This window comes from Accipiter gentilis, chromosome 15 (assembly GCF_929443795.1).
Source record: "Accipiter gentilis chromosome 15, bAccGen1.1, whole genome shotgun sequence".
NCBI classification, from domain to species: Eukaryota; Metazoa; Chordata; class Aves; order Accipitriformes; family Accipitridae; genus Astur; species Astur gentilis.
In genome coordinates this window covers 21,045,751-21,063,147 of record NC_064894.1, presented here as the reverse complement: position 1 = coordinate 21,063,147, position 17,397 = coordinate 21,045,751, and the positions used below count along the sequence as shown (strand labels likewise).

The window sequence follows — 17,397 nt, the reverse complement described above, 5'->3', positions numbered from 1 at the left end:
CCCACACCCCACTTTTGCATTCCTTTCCCCATGCATGCCATGGTAGAATGACCACAGTGAATTGGCCTGTGCAGGCTGTTGAGTACTGCAATTTGGTAGGTGTTGAAGGTAGACTGTCCAGTTCTGACATGGCCATCACAGAAAAAAAACCAACCCCAAGAAGCAAAACAAAAGAGAAAAAAACCCAACCAAACAAACAAACAACAAAAAAAAAAAAACCAAAACAAAAATAAAAACCCCCAAAACAAACAAAAAAAATCAACCCAGAAACACTTTGGTCCTTTTCTGTTCTATGGAAAAAAGAGTTGCCTATTATTTTGGAAGCCAGAGGGGTCAGAGTATAACCCCCTTCTGTCTGCGTTGGTCTGTAGGCAGCGGAACTCGGGACCTATTCAGGAGTGTCAGTATGAGCCTGCTTTAGTCGACCAGGCTGACTCTTCTGCCAGACCCAAGTCCGACTGCTGTGTGAGCAATTCCCTGCTATTCCTTCACAGGATCTTCCCGTGCCCTGCTCCGTAACGCAGGCTGCCGCACGTGCAGCAGATGCTGCAGCGTGTAACATCGCTCCTGCAGTGGGTGAAACGTGCAAAGCTGTCAGATAACGCTGCGTGCTGTGCCAGTGACAGCTGGGTCCTGCACCCACAGCCTGACGGTGCCTGCCTCTTGCAGGACCAGGCAAAGCCCTCTGGATCAGGTCATCCCTCTGCGCAAGGGCAGGCACGCTGGCCACTCTGGGCTCCACGCCTGACAACCAGCATCAGGTTGGATTCCTCTGTAGTTAATGCAGAGGTGGCTTGGACAGCAAAGTCACCTGGGCAGCCTCCGGTGAACTTGTCAGTCACTTCTCAAGCCACCCAAAATTCCCTTTGTGACCTCTCAGCAGTACCTCCACAAGGAAGCCCTTTCATGTAGTTCATCCACCATGCAGACTAAGAATGGCAGATGCCCGTGTCCTGGAGCAGGAAATTCACTACAGCAGTGACAGCGGGGCAGAAGAGGCAATCCCTTCCCAATTCACGGTCCGTACCCTGAACTCTGAGCAGGAGGAAAAGCATTTGTGTGTCTCCCACCACTCAGTACTCGGTGCCACTAGAGATTTGGTAGTTGACCAGTGGCAGATTCTCTGTTTTGGGAAGATCATTAAAAAAACTTGTTCAGCCACTTCTTATTACTTTGCCGTGTCATCTGCCCAGACACTTGAGCATGTTATCCGATGGACTGAATCACCTTAAAGTCATGGCTGATGAAGGGAAGATGCACAGCTGATTCCCAGATAAGTTTATGTATGCTTTACATACACACAGTCTATGTGAGCCTACCTTGTCTAAAAGCCCCCTGAAGGTCTGTGTTTCAGGTTTGGTAGCGGGGGGAGCTACAGGGCTGGCTCCTGGGAAAAGCTGCTCAAAGCTTCCCTGGCTCCAGGTGGGACCTGCCTCTGGCCAAGGCCAAGCCCATCCGTGGTGGTGGCAGCACCTCTGGGAGAAGAGATTTAAGAAGGGGAACCTGCAGTGGAGATGGAGATTGGAATGTGAGAGAAAGCCCTGTGCAGACCCCGAGGTCAGTGAAGAAGGAGGGGAGGAGGTGTGCCGGGAGAGGTTGATGCCCCCACAGCCCGTGGTGAGGCGGCAGGCTGTCCCCCCCAGCCCACGGAGGGGAGCGGTGCAGCAGATGCCCACCTGCAGCCCGGGGAGAGAGGAGCCCACGCCGGAGCAGGGGTTTGGATGCCCCCCAAGATGGCCGCCGCTCCCTGGGAGAGCCCGCGCTGGAGCAGGCTGTGACTGAAGGACTGCAGCCCGCGGAAGGGACCCACGCTGGAGCAGGGGAAGAGTGAGGAGGGGGGCAAGGGGGAAGGAAGGAGCAGCAGAGACCCCAAGCCCTATTCCCTGTCCCCCTGCACCGCTGCAGAGGAGGAGGTAGAGAAAATCAGGAGTAAAGTTAAACCTGGGAGGGATTAAACCTCCCTCCCTGTCCTTGTCTCGACCCACGAGCCTTTTGTTATATTTTCTCCTCCCCATCCCACCACGGGGGAGGACTGAGTGAGCGGCCTTGTGGTAGTTTGTTGCCAGCTGGGCTTAAACCACAACAGTCCGGCAAAAACCAGCTGTGATGTGCCTGTTCCTACACCTCTCAGAACGCATGCTGGCTCTGCTCGCCTGTCACTCACGTCAGTCATTAACCAAGCCTTGCCTTTCTTTAGCTCACAATCCAAATATTTAAAGGCTGCAGAAACGAGCGTAACCTGCTCAGCAATGTCTGGCCCCAATAAAAAGGTCTGATCGATAAAAAAGCTTATCCAGGACAGATCGATGCAGCCAAGCGGAACAACTGCTCACCTTCCTGCTGTCATAGTTTTACTCTGAGATCACCCTGCCTGTGACTGAAGATTTCTTTTCTGAAGCCAAGGGCTACAGTTCTCTCTCCAACCATTTCAATCCTGAATCCACAGAGGGTGCTCTCACCCATCACAAGACTCCTCAGGAAGTCTGCCTTTCTTTTCCTTTACTTTGCTGATAGCTCTAGTGGATCAACACTTAAAACCTATGAAAGCCTTTTTCTATCTTCATCTGTCAGTGAAGACCTGGTTTTGGTGGCAGTGATAGAATAACAGAATGGTTTGGGTTGGAAGGGACCTTACAGATCACCTAGTTCCACCCCCCCTGCCATGGGCAGGGACACCTTCCACTAGACCAGGTTGCCCAAAGCCCCATCCAGCCTGGCCTTGAACACTGCCAGGGATGGGGCATCCACAACTCCTCTGGGCAACCTGTTCCAGTGCCTCACCATCAACATAATAAAAAACTTATTTCTCATATCCAAGCTAAATCTATCCTCTTCCAGTTTAAAACCAGTGCCCCTTGTTCTGTCAGTACAGGCTCTCGTGAAAAGTCTCTGTCATCGTTGGGAAAGGGCTAGGTCTTGATTGCAAGTTCTTGCCTACTTTACTTCCCAATAGGCTTTTCTAGAAGTTAAAATCTAAGGTTTTTGGCCTAATACTGTATTCATATTCTGTCCAATTCAAGAAATTACCCTGCTTGTGCTCTTTCTTATGTCATTGGCTTTCAGGGATGCAACTTTTCTGACCATCTTGGATGCCAGGCAGGTGTTGGCTTTTTTTTGTTGTTACCATTTTTATCCTACATGTAACAGACCCTTTCAGAAAGTTAATTTCTTCATGTCTGTACCTTGGCTATCCCCAAGTCCCAAAGCATTTCCAGGGTTTACAAGTGGGGTCCTATTCTGGCCCTGTAAGCTCTGGTGTGTAAGCTACTCCTGCTGGAGGTGACAGGCAGTGTGACTGTACATACTGATAAGCACTTGACAGGTGACGAATGGTTGCTGACCAGCAACGGGAGCTCACCGACGTTACTTCTCACATCTTTCTCCTCGTTTCTCTCAGCACCCATCGAGATTACGGCAGCCGCTTAGAGTAGCAATGGTAAATGGAATTGGGGAACAGATGATGCATCTGAACTGTTTCTTTCCAGAACACTTGGTGCAAGCTCCAAAAAACAGAGTGGAGATTGCAGTGCCCACAATGAAAGTACAGCCTGCCACGTTCCTCTGGCTGCTTGCTATGCTGAATCCCTTCACTTCTGCAGTGTAAAGATCACCAAAATCCCCTAGGAAAGCTTTCCAGGATCATGTCCTCTTAAGAACCAATTTTTTTTAAAAGGTCACTATGCCTCTAACAGATTAACTAGATGTGTATCTGCATCTTCAAACATCTACACAATGATTAAAAAAAGCCCAAACCAGCACAGATTTTAGCTATGCCTGAAGAAAGCTAGAAATTATATTAAATCCTGCACTCAGCAGCCGCCACCTCTGAGGCTATGGACAGCAGCTGGTTGTCACGACCCAAGCTGGACAGACCAGGGAGTAGTGTTGAATTCAGAATTCCCTCGGGCTAAATTAGGGTGAAACTACACCAAAGGATCAGTTAAAGATTTTATTCACGATAGAAGCAAACTGAACGGGGGAGGCACGGTAGTAGGTGGTGGGGTTTCTCACAACAGGAATTGGCATGAGACTACTTCTGTAAACCGTGTTACCCGTGGTAACCTACATATATCAATGCAGGGAATAAGGAGATCCCTCCTGTTGAGTCAGGAGGTTGAAAGCAGATCCCCTTGCTTTCTAGACTCCTTCTCAGAGGGGAGCCTGGGGGCGGCTGGATTCGCTCATAGTCCCAGGCTTGGTCAACAGGTTTGTGTCTTAAAGGGATGAGGTGTAGGGATTGTGGAAAAGGAAAAGGAAAGAGAGAAGAAGACAGAGAAAAAGGAAAAGAGAAAGATTTCACCGGCCCTGGGTCCAGCGTTGGTCCAGCCAGCCGAGGGGTCCGGGTCTGGTGGGCTTGTACACCTGGGCCTTCAGTTTGTGTCCTTTTAGCATGCTTGCCCCTCCTTCGGGTGGGCACTCAAACTCATTAGGCTAATGAGCAGTTTGTGAGCCTTTGGGCTTGGGGGTCGTTTGGGGGGTAACTTCCCCTTCCCTGCAGACGTGGCTATTTTTTGTTCTCTGTATCAGAGCAGGGAACTGGGCACCCTCCAGCACACCCTCCTCGCCCCGTTGCTGGTGGGTGCTGATCGGCTGCTTTTCACCCGGGGTTCCTTGTTATGCAGAGTTTGTCTTTAAGCAGAATTTGCCCCACCACAATATTGGAGGCAGTCTCTTGCACTGGACCAGCCTGCTTAAGCACAGTCATTGAGTTGCTGTTGGCAGTTGAGCCCAACAGTTCCAATGGGCTCCTAACCAGGTGAGCACTATTCCTCCTCTCACCTCAGAGACATTTTACGCAGTGAAAATCCCGTCATTACTTTACCAGAGCTTTTATGTGTACCTGATAGTCTGATGCTTAACCAGAGCACTAGCTTTGCTTTGTAAGCAAGTTTCTTGCCTGCCCATTTAGATTTCAAGAACACCGAAGAAAAAGCATCCTGGAATATGCTCCTGCTGCCTGTTCTGGGCTCTCTTCTTCCCTGCGGGCTCTCCAGACCAGGTAGGGAGCAGACCATGGACTGGATGAACAATACCTACCTGCTCTTACTGGCCAGCTTTCCTGTGGACACACACCTGCATGTGGCTGTCTAAACATACATAAACAATAAAAATTCTGTCTGCACCACAGTTCATCCAACAAGTTGCTTGTGTCGGGAGAAGCACATGTTCAATGTTACAAGTGCCAAGTGGGTACACCTGAGATGCCTGTCCTAAGTGACAGTATTTTCCTGTAGTAATATAGACATGAGCTTTTCATCACAGTATGGTCTGACCTTTGCTCAGATCTTTACACCACCTAAGTATTAAATATTATCTTAAATGCCACACTGAAATGAATATGTGACAAATGGAGATTTCACTTTCCTCTGCACGGTTACCTAAACAGTAAAAATCAGCAGTACTACACGCATCTCCTCATGGATCTGCCTTCTCCATTAGAGCACAGAATCACTGCCATGATTCATGCTGTCACCGTGAAGCTTCCTCCTTAGAAATACACAGCTGCAATCAGCATCCTTCTGTATTCTTGGTATAGTAGCAGTGTAGGTAAGCACAGAGTTGGTATTCTTAACCAAGATCAAACTAATAATGAAAAAGGAAGCAGTTTACATAACTGGGAGTTTTATCCCTATTATCCGTAACTATTTCACAAATCTAGAGATAAAACTAAGAAAGCAGTTCTGCTTGTTGTGATGTCAGCTTTAATGTAACCTTTCTGATTAACAAAATCAGACAGCAATTAAACAGTGATCAACTTAGTCTTTATTGGCTCGTTGTTTGTAACATCTGTAAGGAAACTGCCTGGAAATGTAAGGGGTGGATCTTTTATGCCACAGTACTATGAAACAAAACTAACAGCAAAAAGCAGCAGGCTTATTGCATGAATACTGATGTACACAGCAGAGGGAGATAACATTCTGACACAAGCCCTCAAAAAAAGGGTACTGTAATTTTGTTTAACCAAAATTTGTATTTAACAACAAATATGGTTTTCTGCAAAAATCTTATGCTGCCACATACAACCCCGTTACTTAAGTACATCCTGTTTGGGCACTTTTAAGTTTTTCCAGCGCCTCAAAATTACTTTGTATTTTTCACTTTCAGTTTTGTCAGATACTTTTTTTAAGACTACCCGCATAACTACAGCAGTTCCTGTTTCTTTATCTTCACCTACTATGAAATCCAGCGTGTCACCAACTTTCACCTGGGAACAGAAAGAGAAGATGAGTGATTATAAACATTCCCTGGGGAAAACAAATACCCACAGACTATGTCCCATTTTAATTTTGTTCCTTTCCATTTAATATTCTTATCTCGCAGGAGAGGAAGAAGGCAGGCAATACTTGACCCAGTATAGATCCTCCAGCTATGAACTTCTAGGAAAGCCTTAGCAATAAGCAATTAAAATGTCCCATGACCTTCTCTGCCAAGAGCTTTACCCTTCCTGTTCTACAACCAACACCTAACTCTGTGAAAAAGGTGTAATGTAGTACGTTTTTTTTCCTGAAGGGTGTTTCCTGCCAATCTTTTTGTATCAACACAGACACAAAACAGCAAAATGCAAAGTTCTAGCTCCCACCTTTAAAACAGTTTAAAGTGTTTTAAAGAAGAGAGTCCTGGTCAACTGCTCTTCTCCTAACTGTGCTCCTGTGTGCTCTATTACAGAGTAACCTTTCCTGAGCTACCCCAGTTTCAATCCCTATCATCAAACTTTCTCTTTTTCTTTAATCATGTGCCTGCTCCACCAGTATCTCAGATTTAATCATTCCCACTCCATCAACCTCGCACCTATCATCACTTCCTTCAACAACTCGGAAAGTTCTGTCCTTGCTGCTGTCTGCCTTCTCCTGACTTTCAGCCTTAGATTTTGCTCCCTAATAACACAAGTCTCCTGTCTGCCTTAGGCAGTAATGCCTTACCAAGAGAATCATAGTCACACACACACAAAGCTGGAAGTGGTGTTAGCAATGCCATTAATTCACCTTTGCAGAGCGATTTAGAGGGAGAAGAGGAGGTCATGCCTTAGTTATTTTCTTGTATGGTATTAAAAGATTTAAATTTTAAAAAGTCTTACAGTTCTACTTTTCTTCCATAGTTTTTCTCCATTCAGCCTGAGTTCATTATTGTAGAATGCATCTTCTACTTTACTGAAGAAAAACAAGGTTTTATTGCATTTACAGTGTGCAGCAGACCAAATGCAATTGTTTCTTTGCAGACACACAAGAACACCATTCATGTGCAAGGCACATTTCCACAACTCTCATTTGCGCATAAAGGATACGTTTATTTAAGGTCAGGACAGACTTGAACTGGAAGTAAAGAAAAAGTCTTTCATAGATATTAAATGAAATAATAACAGTTGCTCTGAGCCACAGGTGCAAGCAATAAAAAGCTGTTTCTGACGACCTGTCTCCTGAATATCCAATGCATAATGTCCCCTTTCCTGCACCAGCCAGTTTAATAATTTTTAAGTGATCAAGTTATACTAATACTCTGTTCTAACAACACTGCAATATAAGGCTTCTGCAGTTTGCATTAGATCAAACACTGTGATATATTTATAGACTGCACATTTACCTGGTTGACCTAGTATGTTAGGTTTATACTTACCATCACCTATTTCTACAGCCATTAAGTAGCATATTATTTTACTCCCTCAATCTCAAATTAGATCTTTCTGTATTACTTAGTATTTTGTGTTGTCTTCATTTTAAAGAAATAGCAACTGACAGAAAATGCCTCCTCAGCAGTCTTAGAAATATCACCAACAGCGAGAAGCAGAGAACAGGCTGTTTCAAGGGAGTTAAGGTGAAACAAACAGGAACACCCATACATCCAAAACATATTTTTAGACAGTCAAAACAGCTACACAGAAAAAACCCCAGCACCAAATACCGAGTTATTCCAGCAATAAAAGTGTATCAAAACTCAAATTTTGCATGACATCTTTCTCATCAGCAGGTTGTTTCTTCCATACTTACTTTCTTGCAATGTCTAGACCAGCTTTCATGATCACATCATATCGAAGAGACTGCACTACTTTTTCAAGATCCTTGTAATCTTTTACTACGTTGGGGTCATTTTCAAATTCATCTTCCAAATCGCTCTCCTCTTCATCCTCTTCTTCCTCTTCTTCCTGTACGGTTTGTCTGCTCCTTTTAGAGCTTTTGGTACTTTTGTTCCGCAGAGAAAGTACTGAGATATACTCTGGAGAAAGTCTTAGCGCACAGAGTTTTACTGGGGAAAAGCTGGAACATCTTCTGTAGTTTACTGTGCTTACTTGACAGCTACAGAATACGCTTCTCCTCCAAGAGGGACATAGTTTATTAGAAGGGAATTTCTCCCACAGTCCAAACCAGACATTTAGTTTTCTAAAAGCCGTGATGGGGAGTCTGAAGCCAGTCATATTATACCCTAAAATAAAACAAATATTCGCATGTAAAAATGAGCAACTGCTTTGAGTACTGGAAGGATTTCTCCAGGTACGGCATAATAGTTACTGCAAAAAGATGGATTATCTAGTTCCTCACAGCGCAACGCATCATCTAAGAGCACAAGGCTATACTGGCTTTAAGATCGGCCTTTCTCATACACTGTCCACCATTACAACAAGCTAAAACACCAGATGAAAAACAAATGCTAAAACCCCCAGTGGAAAACTCCGGTCACAATTCCTTTTCTGGTGTTCAGTATTAACTGTCCAAACACATTTGTGGCATTTTCCTCTCTACATCTGAAATACAATTCACAAAAGAAACAGAAACAAAGTTAACTATGTCATAAAAAGCACAGGGAGACCTACATTTATCACAACTCATTCTCAATAAAAGCAACTTGCTCAACAGCGCAAGCAAGCAAGCCCAGAAGAGTTGAAAGCTGCTTAACTTCAGTTTCTGTTTGGACCACAACACTCCTGTGTGGCAGAGTGCTGCAGAATGTTCCCCCCAGTTTCTCTGAATGAGATTTAGCATCATGGTAGAGTTCAGGAGAACTAACACCGCTCGACGTACTGCAACAGGACCAACGCCAGCAACAACAGTCTCAAGTGCAAGCTCCCCAGTTCTGCTCCTTTCTGGAGCCATCTCTAACCTGGGACAAGTAGGTGGAAACACCACCACCCCCCCAAAAAGAAAAACAAACCCAAACCAACAGATGTCTTTCAACACTCCTAGAAACTGATTTACAGTCCCTCCTAGCTAGGTGGAGCACTGGCTTTTATTATGGCCTTGTAAGTGTGGCAACACGTGTTTCTGCATGAGACTGGAGTTTGTTCTCCCCACACCCAGGTGAACTCTGCCGAAATCTGAATGAGGTGTCTGTTGTGGTTGGGAAAAAGCCCTGATCAATGGGGGCAATTACCGGCCAAATAAAAATAGCCACACCTCCCTTGGCTTTTTCGTATTTAAATATGTAAACTCAAGAAATACGACGTACGGTTTTTAAAATTTAGGCCGGTGCGATCATCACGGAAGACTTACGCCTCTGCTCCGTTTGGGGACAAACTCCCAGAAGAGGGATCCGAACGTGTAAACAGTTACTGTCAGCGCTCGATTTTTGTGCCCCGCTGAGGCAGCCGCAGCCAGGCGGGCCGACAGCAGGCCCCAAGTGCGAAGGGCGGCCTCGGCCCCTCACGAACCCTCACGCCGACGGAGTCTCCCCACCGCCCGCCCGCGCGGGGGGACACAACCCTGAGGGCGGGAAGCCCCTCCAAAAGCAGGCAGCCAAGACGACGCCAGCTTTCGCGGCGTGCGATGGGGACCCGCAGACAGCCCCCCCCCCCCCCCCCCGCCCCGGGGACGGCTCCTGACCCCGCCGGTAAGGCCCTCGGCGGCGGGCCCGGGGTGCTCCGGCTTCTCCGGCCGCTGCCCCAGCAGAGGCCGCGGGGCGCGGGCCTGCCCGGCGCCCAGCCCCGCCGCCACTGGGGGCCCACGCCGGCCCCCGCAGCTGCCCCGGCCCCGCCGGAGCGGAGGCCCGGCGAGGCTCGGGGCGCAGCGGGCCGCCGTTACCTGCGTCCTCCAGGCGCCTCGGGCCCGGGCCTGCATTCGCCGCCGCCGCCGTCCCCGCGCCGCCGCTCGCAGGCCGGAGGCGGAGCCGCCTCAGCCCGGGCTCGGCGCCCTCTGCCGGGGCCCGGGCCCGGCGGACCGGCTGCGGGGGGGGGGGGGGAGTCCGGCGCTCCGGTGCGGGAGCGGCGGCCGGAGGGAGCCGGGCGGGCGGCGGGCTGAAGCGGGTGCCCTGCCGCCCCCTCCTCCGGCCCGGGGCCGGAGGTCGTGCGCCTCGGCGCCGGCCTCTGTCCCCGCCGAGATCTGTCCGAGCCGTTTCCCGTTACCGTTTTCCCCATCCTTATTTTTTTCCAGCGTGCGCTTTTCCAATGTAGGCTGGGGTTTTTCGGGGGGGGGGGGGGGGGGAAGCGGCAGAGCAGGGGTTTGCCTACGGGGGTGCCTCGGCAGCAGCTTCCCCCCCGGCCGGCTGCGGGGCCCGGCTCTCCCTCCCTCAGCGCCGATGCCGCTCTCCAAAGCTCGCAGTCAAAGCACTCGGGAGTAATCGTGTTAGTACTTCTCATGTCGTTTTGATTTGACACACCTCTGGTTTTCCCTTCGCAATGCTTGTTGGAGCATTTTGTCTCCTACCAGACCAAGCCCCCCCCCCCACCCCCCCCGAACCCGGGTGCCGAGGGCCAACCCCAGTTTCCAGCCCCTCAGGCTCTGCCCAAACCAGAAAGCAGTGGAAGCCTCTCACTGGGAAATGACTCCAGCAGATGCTAAAGTTTCTTGACCACAGATTAATTTGAAAGGCTTGGCCACCGTGACAATCTAATCCAAATCCCATTGTGGCCTGGGTTTCCCATGTCCTTACCTTTGTTACCTTCCTTCACGTTATGTCTCCCTCTTTCGCTCCACATCTCCATTACCGGTGGTCATCCGTAATCCCTTCTCTTTGGAGCTCAGAAACTAGGAGAGGTCCATCCCTCCTTCTGCCTTCTTCCAGCTTTCTCTCTGCCACACACAGACCACACCTCTCCTGGTGCTTCTGAATGCTCTGATTGCTCAGCACTTGGGGAGTTCTCTGTACCTGTACAAAATGGGTACAAAAAGCAACCCCATCACATTGGCAGCATCTTGCCCTGATGTAAATGGCTGTACAAGGTTCAGGGTAATTTTGGCAGATGGAAGAGCTCCTCAGCTTTAAAGTTCTGCTTTAAAATGCCCGTCATCTCACCTGACAGACCAAGCCTCCCTTGGAAAATTATCAGCAAATACAGCAAGTGATATAACTGTGGAGCTACTGCTGCACAGCAGCTGTGCAATTAGCATGGGCCTTGTAAGCGATTGCTTACTTTTACACCTGTATAAACTTTGTTGTAAAATGTTTGAATGAGAGTTTTTTATGTCAGAGATATTTTGTAATGGAGCAATTCCTTGGCAAAGCTATTTCCTCTCCTTAGAAACCTCACTGGGAAGGAAACTGCAAACATCTTTATGACTTTATGTATTTTGAATGTTCCAGTCCCAGTTCTGTGAGATTCTGACCAATTTCAGTTGGGATTATAGCTGTTAGCTTTTTAGCACTTTTCCCCTGTATGTCTTAAAATATACATACAACCTTATTGAGGAAAAAAAAAAGTTGGTAACTTACTTGCATTCATAGTGGCACATAGTGAGTCAGAACAGAAATTAATATTCAAACAGTGGGGATTCCCTGAGCAGAAATGCTACCACCTCTGGTAGCATGCTACCCCCTCTGGGGGGGGGGGGGAACCCCCACCCAAAACCCAACACACACCCCCTAAACCTAGCTTTCCATACACCCCATTCTTTTCAGAGCTCTTAGAATTTGATTTGTCTCACATAGGATTAAAGTAATGCTCTAACTAAGAGTGAAGGTAACTTACTCTTAGTAAAGAAAGATATAAGTATTGGTGCCTTACTAGGCTATTCTGGCATTATACATCTTTACTGCATATTCCTATTGAAAGGCAAGGTAAAGAACGTGCCTAAAATCACTCTGTGGGGGAAAAATAAAATATATTCTTCAAATATGATGATACAGTGGCATCTTACCAAAACCAGAAAGTAATGTTCGGTATCCTTTCCTGCAGGTCTTACAGTTTGCAGAAGGTTAATAGTGTGGCACTCAAACAGCTCCCTCTCCAGTCATAGAGGAAATGTAACCTGGAACAGGCATCGTGCATCTGATTTATCTCATAACTGCGCAAGCTCAGACAGAGACATCATGTCTGTCACACTTGCTTCATTTCCTAGTCCAGCTATATGTGTGACTGTTCTAGTTGTACCAGTTAGAAGGTACATCATGTTACTATTATGTCTTGGTCGTGAAAGCAGATGCTTACCAAGCTTTTTGTCAGGATTCATTCAGCCCCGGACTGTAGAGGACCGTCAGTGTCACACGGGTCTCCTTGTCATCAGATTCCCTCCATGCCACAGAGTAAGAAGGGACATGAAATCTCTCATCCTTAAGATTTGTACTCCAGTTGTGTGAGGTCTTGGCAACTCCCAACCTGGGTCATCAAGTGCATTTTTTTAATGACCAAAAAGGCAAAAAATGAAGTTAATATTAATTACTCCTGCTTTAATTATATGAAACTGTAATTATAACCAAGACGTTTTGGCGGGTTGAAGACCGCAGTATAATTGTTCTCTTCTTCCAGTTTACCATTAGATGGCAGTGAATAGCTCCCTCTCAAAGCTGCCACAAGCTTCTTCCTATGGCTATTCTCACAGGATTGCTTCATTTTTTTTTTTTCAGTGGAGTCATCTCCTTTCTAGGAAGCGTAATTCCTCTCTTGTTTACGGTTTTCATTTTGTGTATTTGTGGCAGGTACACCCCCCACACACACCCGACAGGAAACGAAATTTCCCTGGGCAAGGAGGAGAGGAAAAAAACCCCAAACCCTAGAGGCCACAGGTTGAAAATTGAACTGACCAATCCGACATGCGCCAGGTACACTGAAGTGTTGACCTTTTGGCCAATGGGGATTAAAATGACCAGAGATCAGATTCGACAGGGGTATAAACGGGGTCCTGCCGGAGGACATTTGTAGCCAGTCCTCCTCGGAGCAGCAGGTCTGCAGTCAGGGACTCTCCCCTTGGGTCGGGACACCACCCTGGGTAACTCCTGCAGGTTGAGAGCCCTCATCTTTCAGGTGGGTAATATGCACATTTTGAGTCATCATTTTAAATTTTAAGAATTCTTAAGTCGGCTCTGTAGTACTAATTCCCCTTACATCATTGAACCTGTGGTTCACAGATGCCATCAGAGTTCTAACTTTTTTACTGAAGAATAAATCTGGGTTTTAACACCTGCTGAATTTGGTTGTACGAGCCTTCCATAACAGTATTTCAGTATACTGCCTATGACATTCACTCACAAGATTAATCTTTCAGTTTTGATAGCTCAGAGAGAAAATTCTTAATAGCTTTTGACCTCTATGTTGGAATCTGTTACTGGGAGTTCCCTCCCCACCGCCTAGGGTTTTTTGTTACCTTCATTTTCCTGCAAGGTTGGTCAAGTGACGGCAGTAGATCTGCTGACACTCCTTGCATCTCAAAATAAAGTTAAGACTACCATGTTGCCATTCTAGCCCTGTGAGTAGCTCTGACTAACATTCTGCAATGCACATCTCATCAGATTACTTGTCACTGCAGATTTAGCTTCAGCATTACGTTGTTGGAACCACACACCTTCTAAATTACACTGCTTATTTCAAAGTGTACTGAGAAGGTGAATGGACAGTGTTCTATGCATATTTATGCAGCCCGGGAAACCACAGTGTCCCCATGTGAACATCACCTTTAAGTTTGTCCATATTCATTTGAATAATGAGCTAAAGCTCCCTGACTGCTAATTCACCTCTTCCAGTGTCACACCTATTGTAACTGCTTAGATGTTCTCTTAGTCCATAGTCTGGAGGCAAATCCTCTAGCTTGTTACTTGCATCCAGTCTGTGACCAAATAATCCTACCATCTCTTTCTCTAAAGCCTGTCTCTGAAAGCTAATCTTTCATGCAGCCGAAGCTCCTTTTCTAGCCCTTCCAGTGCTGCCTTTTCAGTTGGCATGCTGGTCTAAATGGGTTTCCCTTTCTCATACATTTAACCATATGATCTACTGTGCCATTTTTACTATAAAACATTGGTTTTATTATCAACAGGATACCTTTAATGCCTCCAGCCCCCATGTACACTGAAACTTGGCTCTGTGTCTCTCTGCTTACCAACTCTTTGTGTTGCCATTTCATCTCTTGCAGTAACAACTGCATTCTGAACTTCTGTCCACTTTTTCCTGCAGTCACATTGGCAACCTGCACAGACAGTCCCTTTCCAGAAGTGAGCGACGTCTCACAAAGCACCTTTGCTTACAGGTTACTTATTCCTTGAAAACTCATCTTAGACATTATAGATGGATAATTAGATGAGTAAGGTAAGGTGGATGAGTTTCAGGTATTGTTTTACATTTCTTTAAGTGATGGAGATATAGGCACTTGATAAAGTAACATTCTTCTTTTTTTCCCCATCCTTTTCACTACCTGACAATTTGCCTATTCTTTTACAGTAGAAGGCTACGCTGAGCCATAATGAGAAAGAAAATGGAGGTGGGCAGTGCAGACTGCTCTGACTAGTGCTGAAGAAGCTGATAGAGGCCACCCTAATCAGTCAGAGCATGGCGACCCACCTAAACCAGAAATACATAGCTACCTTGGCAGTGAAAATCAGTGTTACGTCAGTGGTTAAGCAAATGGGAGGAAAACAGTGAGTAACTAACTGCAGTCAGCCTGGTATTCAATCCAGCTACTCGGAGATTAAAGGCTGCACAGTTTCACTGCTAATTCTTCTACTCCCCCATTTGGTGAGAGGTTTGCAATGAGATTTGTTTGGTTTTCTCTCACTTTCTTGTTTGTCAGTTGTCTAAAACATGATAATTTTTTTTTTGTAGGAAAGGTTAATGTACTGTTTCCTAAGACAGGCTTTCAGACTTTCATTCATTCTGTAGTGAACATGCTCAGGTCCTGCTGGTTTTGGTTGCCGCTCTAGGATTTATCTAGCTACCACTAACAGTGGGTGGCAAATGCAATAAAAAGGAAAAGCAATCACTTAAGCATTTGTTATTTGAACCTTAATTCTTGGCCATAAAACTACACATTCCATGAGCAAATGTTAATTAGTTTGAATTATTTGTTTACTTCCATGTTTCCTCTGTATTCTCCTCCAATTAATGGCTTTACTATTTAGAATATAATGTTCTTTTCTCTAATTGATAGCAACTGATTCAAGATATATGCATGCAAGTCTAACATAATTAATTTCCAATGAGGAAATTTAGATTGTTCCTCCATCTGTGTACAATTAAAGTTTTCTTTTTTTTTTTTTCTCTCTTTTTTTAAATCATGTTTTGTGTCAGGTTTGCTTTTAAAAGCAGAAAAAAGGCTGTTCAAAGTACTTCAGCTTCCATCGTGGCTAGGGGACAAAGTTGCCTTGATTAGCATTTATAAATATTACTGCATTAGGAAATAAAAAATTATCTGTAGGTTTCAATACACTTCTGATATATAAAAAAAGAAATAATATAAATAAAGTTGCAAGAGGGAGGAATAGAATGTCAGAATAATCATATTGCTTGGTGTCAAGGCTATCTTGTCCTTTCACAGAGTCCAGCTCCAGAGGTATAAAAGATGTGTAAATCACACAGCAGGAAGATCTGAGACAATCTGTCTCCCAGGGAAGTGTGTCCTTTCAAAACTTGCTATTTAAACTCTGGATGTTCTCATCACTGTGTGACCACTCCTCTGCACCTTGCCTAATGATACTCTGTGACAAAGGGTTCACCATCTAAAAGATACATGAAGTCTTAACACTCTTAGTGACACACAATACATGTTTCCTTTCAGCACTTCATCTTTTCAAAACCTAGACTGGTCCCTTTTTCTGTTATGAAGTGGGAAGAAGAGCTGGTCTACCTTCTATAACTTGTCCATTTATACACCTTTTAATCATATTTGTTCTTATTTTTTCTTCTAAAATAATCAGTTCCAACTTTCTCTGTTCCTGTTTATCAGATTTCTCCATGTTTCATTCTCATTAGCTTGTTATCTCTGCCTGTCCTGTACTCAAAACTAGAAATTACCCAGAAAAGGTTACAAAAGAATAAGCCTTTCAGGATGCCATGCAGCAGTCATGACTAGGAATGAATTCTGAAACTGAGTACTCTGTAAGGCAGCTCCCTTTTTATACAGATATAAATATAGATTATATTTATTATCTTTTTGGTAACTGTGGATAAAAATCTGCCCTGTCTAGTGGCAAAGAGAAGGCAGTAAGCGAAGAGGAAAAAAAAAGCAAACAATAACAAACAAAAAAGGGAAATGGAAGAATACTAGACTCAAATTGCAAGATACAGATTTTCAACACTTCTCAAGAGAAGATAAAGACTTCCACTGTTACCAGAAAAAATGCTTGGTAAGCAGGGCTAAAAGCATAGGTCATGAAATGTGTCAGGGATAGAAGAAATCCCAACAGTCATAAACTAATTATGGTGGTTAAAATGACTAATAAGAATGCAGAGATTTTCAGTGAACAGTTTTTCATTTGTTTGGAAAGAAACAGAATGAAGTAGTAGTATAATATCAGGATAACTAACTTTTCATCCACTGGTAAGAGAGATAATGCAGAATATCGTACCCAATGGGAGAAATCACAGACTTAAAGAGCTAGCACTCAAGCTAATGGTGAGAACTTGGTTGCACTAATTGCTATTAGTAATAAGTCTTATCATAGAAGGAAAATTCAAGGAGATGGTAAAAGTGCTAACATTGCACTATTGTTCAAGATATGGAGCGAGATAATCTCAAAGTTGCATCAGATCACAAACATTATGAAACTGCTGCTGTTGCAAAAAAGACAAATTTCTTTCTAAGCTGCATCAACAGAGTTGTTGAGTGCTGAACTCTCAGCTTGAGTAGAGTGTGCTACTTTGGACAACATGATCTAATGAAGATAGATTTGAGAGAGTACAAAGGAAAGGGACAAAATTGCATAGGAATCCTATGAAGAAAGTTTCAGGAACTGAAACCATTCCTCAAAATAAGGGAAAATATAGTGGTAAATGTCTAAGCTAATCATCTACACTCTTTTGATAGTCAGTGAAGAGATGTAGGCATCTCCAGGGTGTGATTAATCTGTTTCCCTTCATCATCTAGAAAGATTTTCCAGGGAAACTCACTCAGATGTAGACAGCTGCTGCACGCAACCCTTCCTTTATCCTCTCAATGAGAAGTGCTTCATATGTTTTCAATCGGTAAACACTTTGTTACAAATCTGGCCATCATTATTATCTGTGCGCTTTACTATGGTGATGTAATTAATAAATCATTACTTTAAATCTGC

General features: G+C 45.2%; 1 protein-coding gene across 1 annotated transcript; it reads right to left on the bottom strand.

Annotated features, from left to right (window-relative positions):
- Window positions 1-5,740: 5,740 nt before the first annotated feature.
- MTRES1 (mitochondrial transcription rescue factor 1) lies at window positions 5,741-10,106 on the bottom strand. Its single transcript, XM_049817704.1, has 4 exons — window positions 10,008-10,106; window positions 7,983-8,415; window positions 7,076-7,148; window positions 5,741-6,205 (listed from the first exon to the last, which is right to left on the bottom strand). Exons 2-4 carry the CDS (start codon window positions 8,405-8,407, stop codon window positions 6,029-6,031), a joined length of 675 nt encoding a protein of 224 aa, XP_049673661.1. The 5' UTR covers window positions 8,408-8,415; window positions 10,008-10,106; the 3' UTR covers window positions 5,741-6,028.
- Window positions 10,107-17,397: the final 7,291 nt, after the last annotated feature.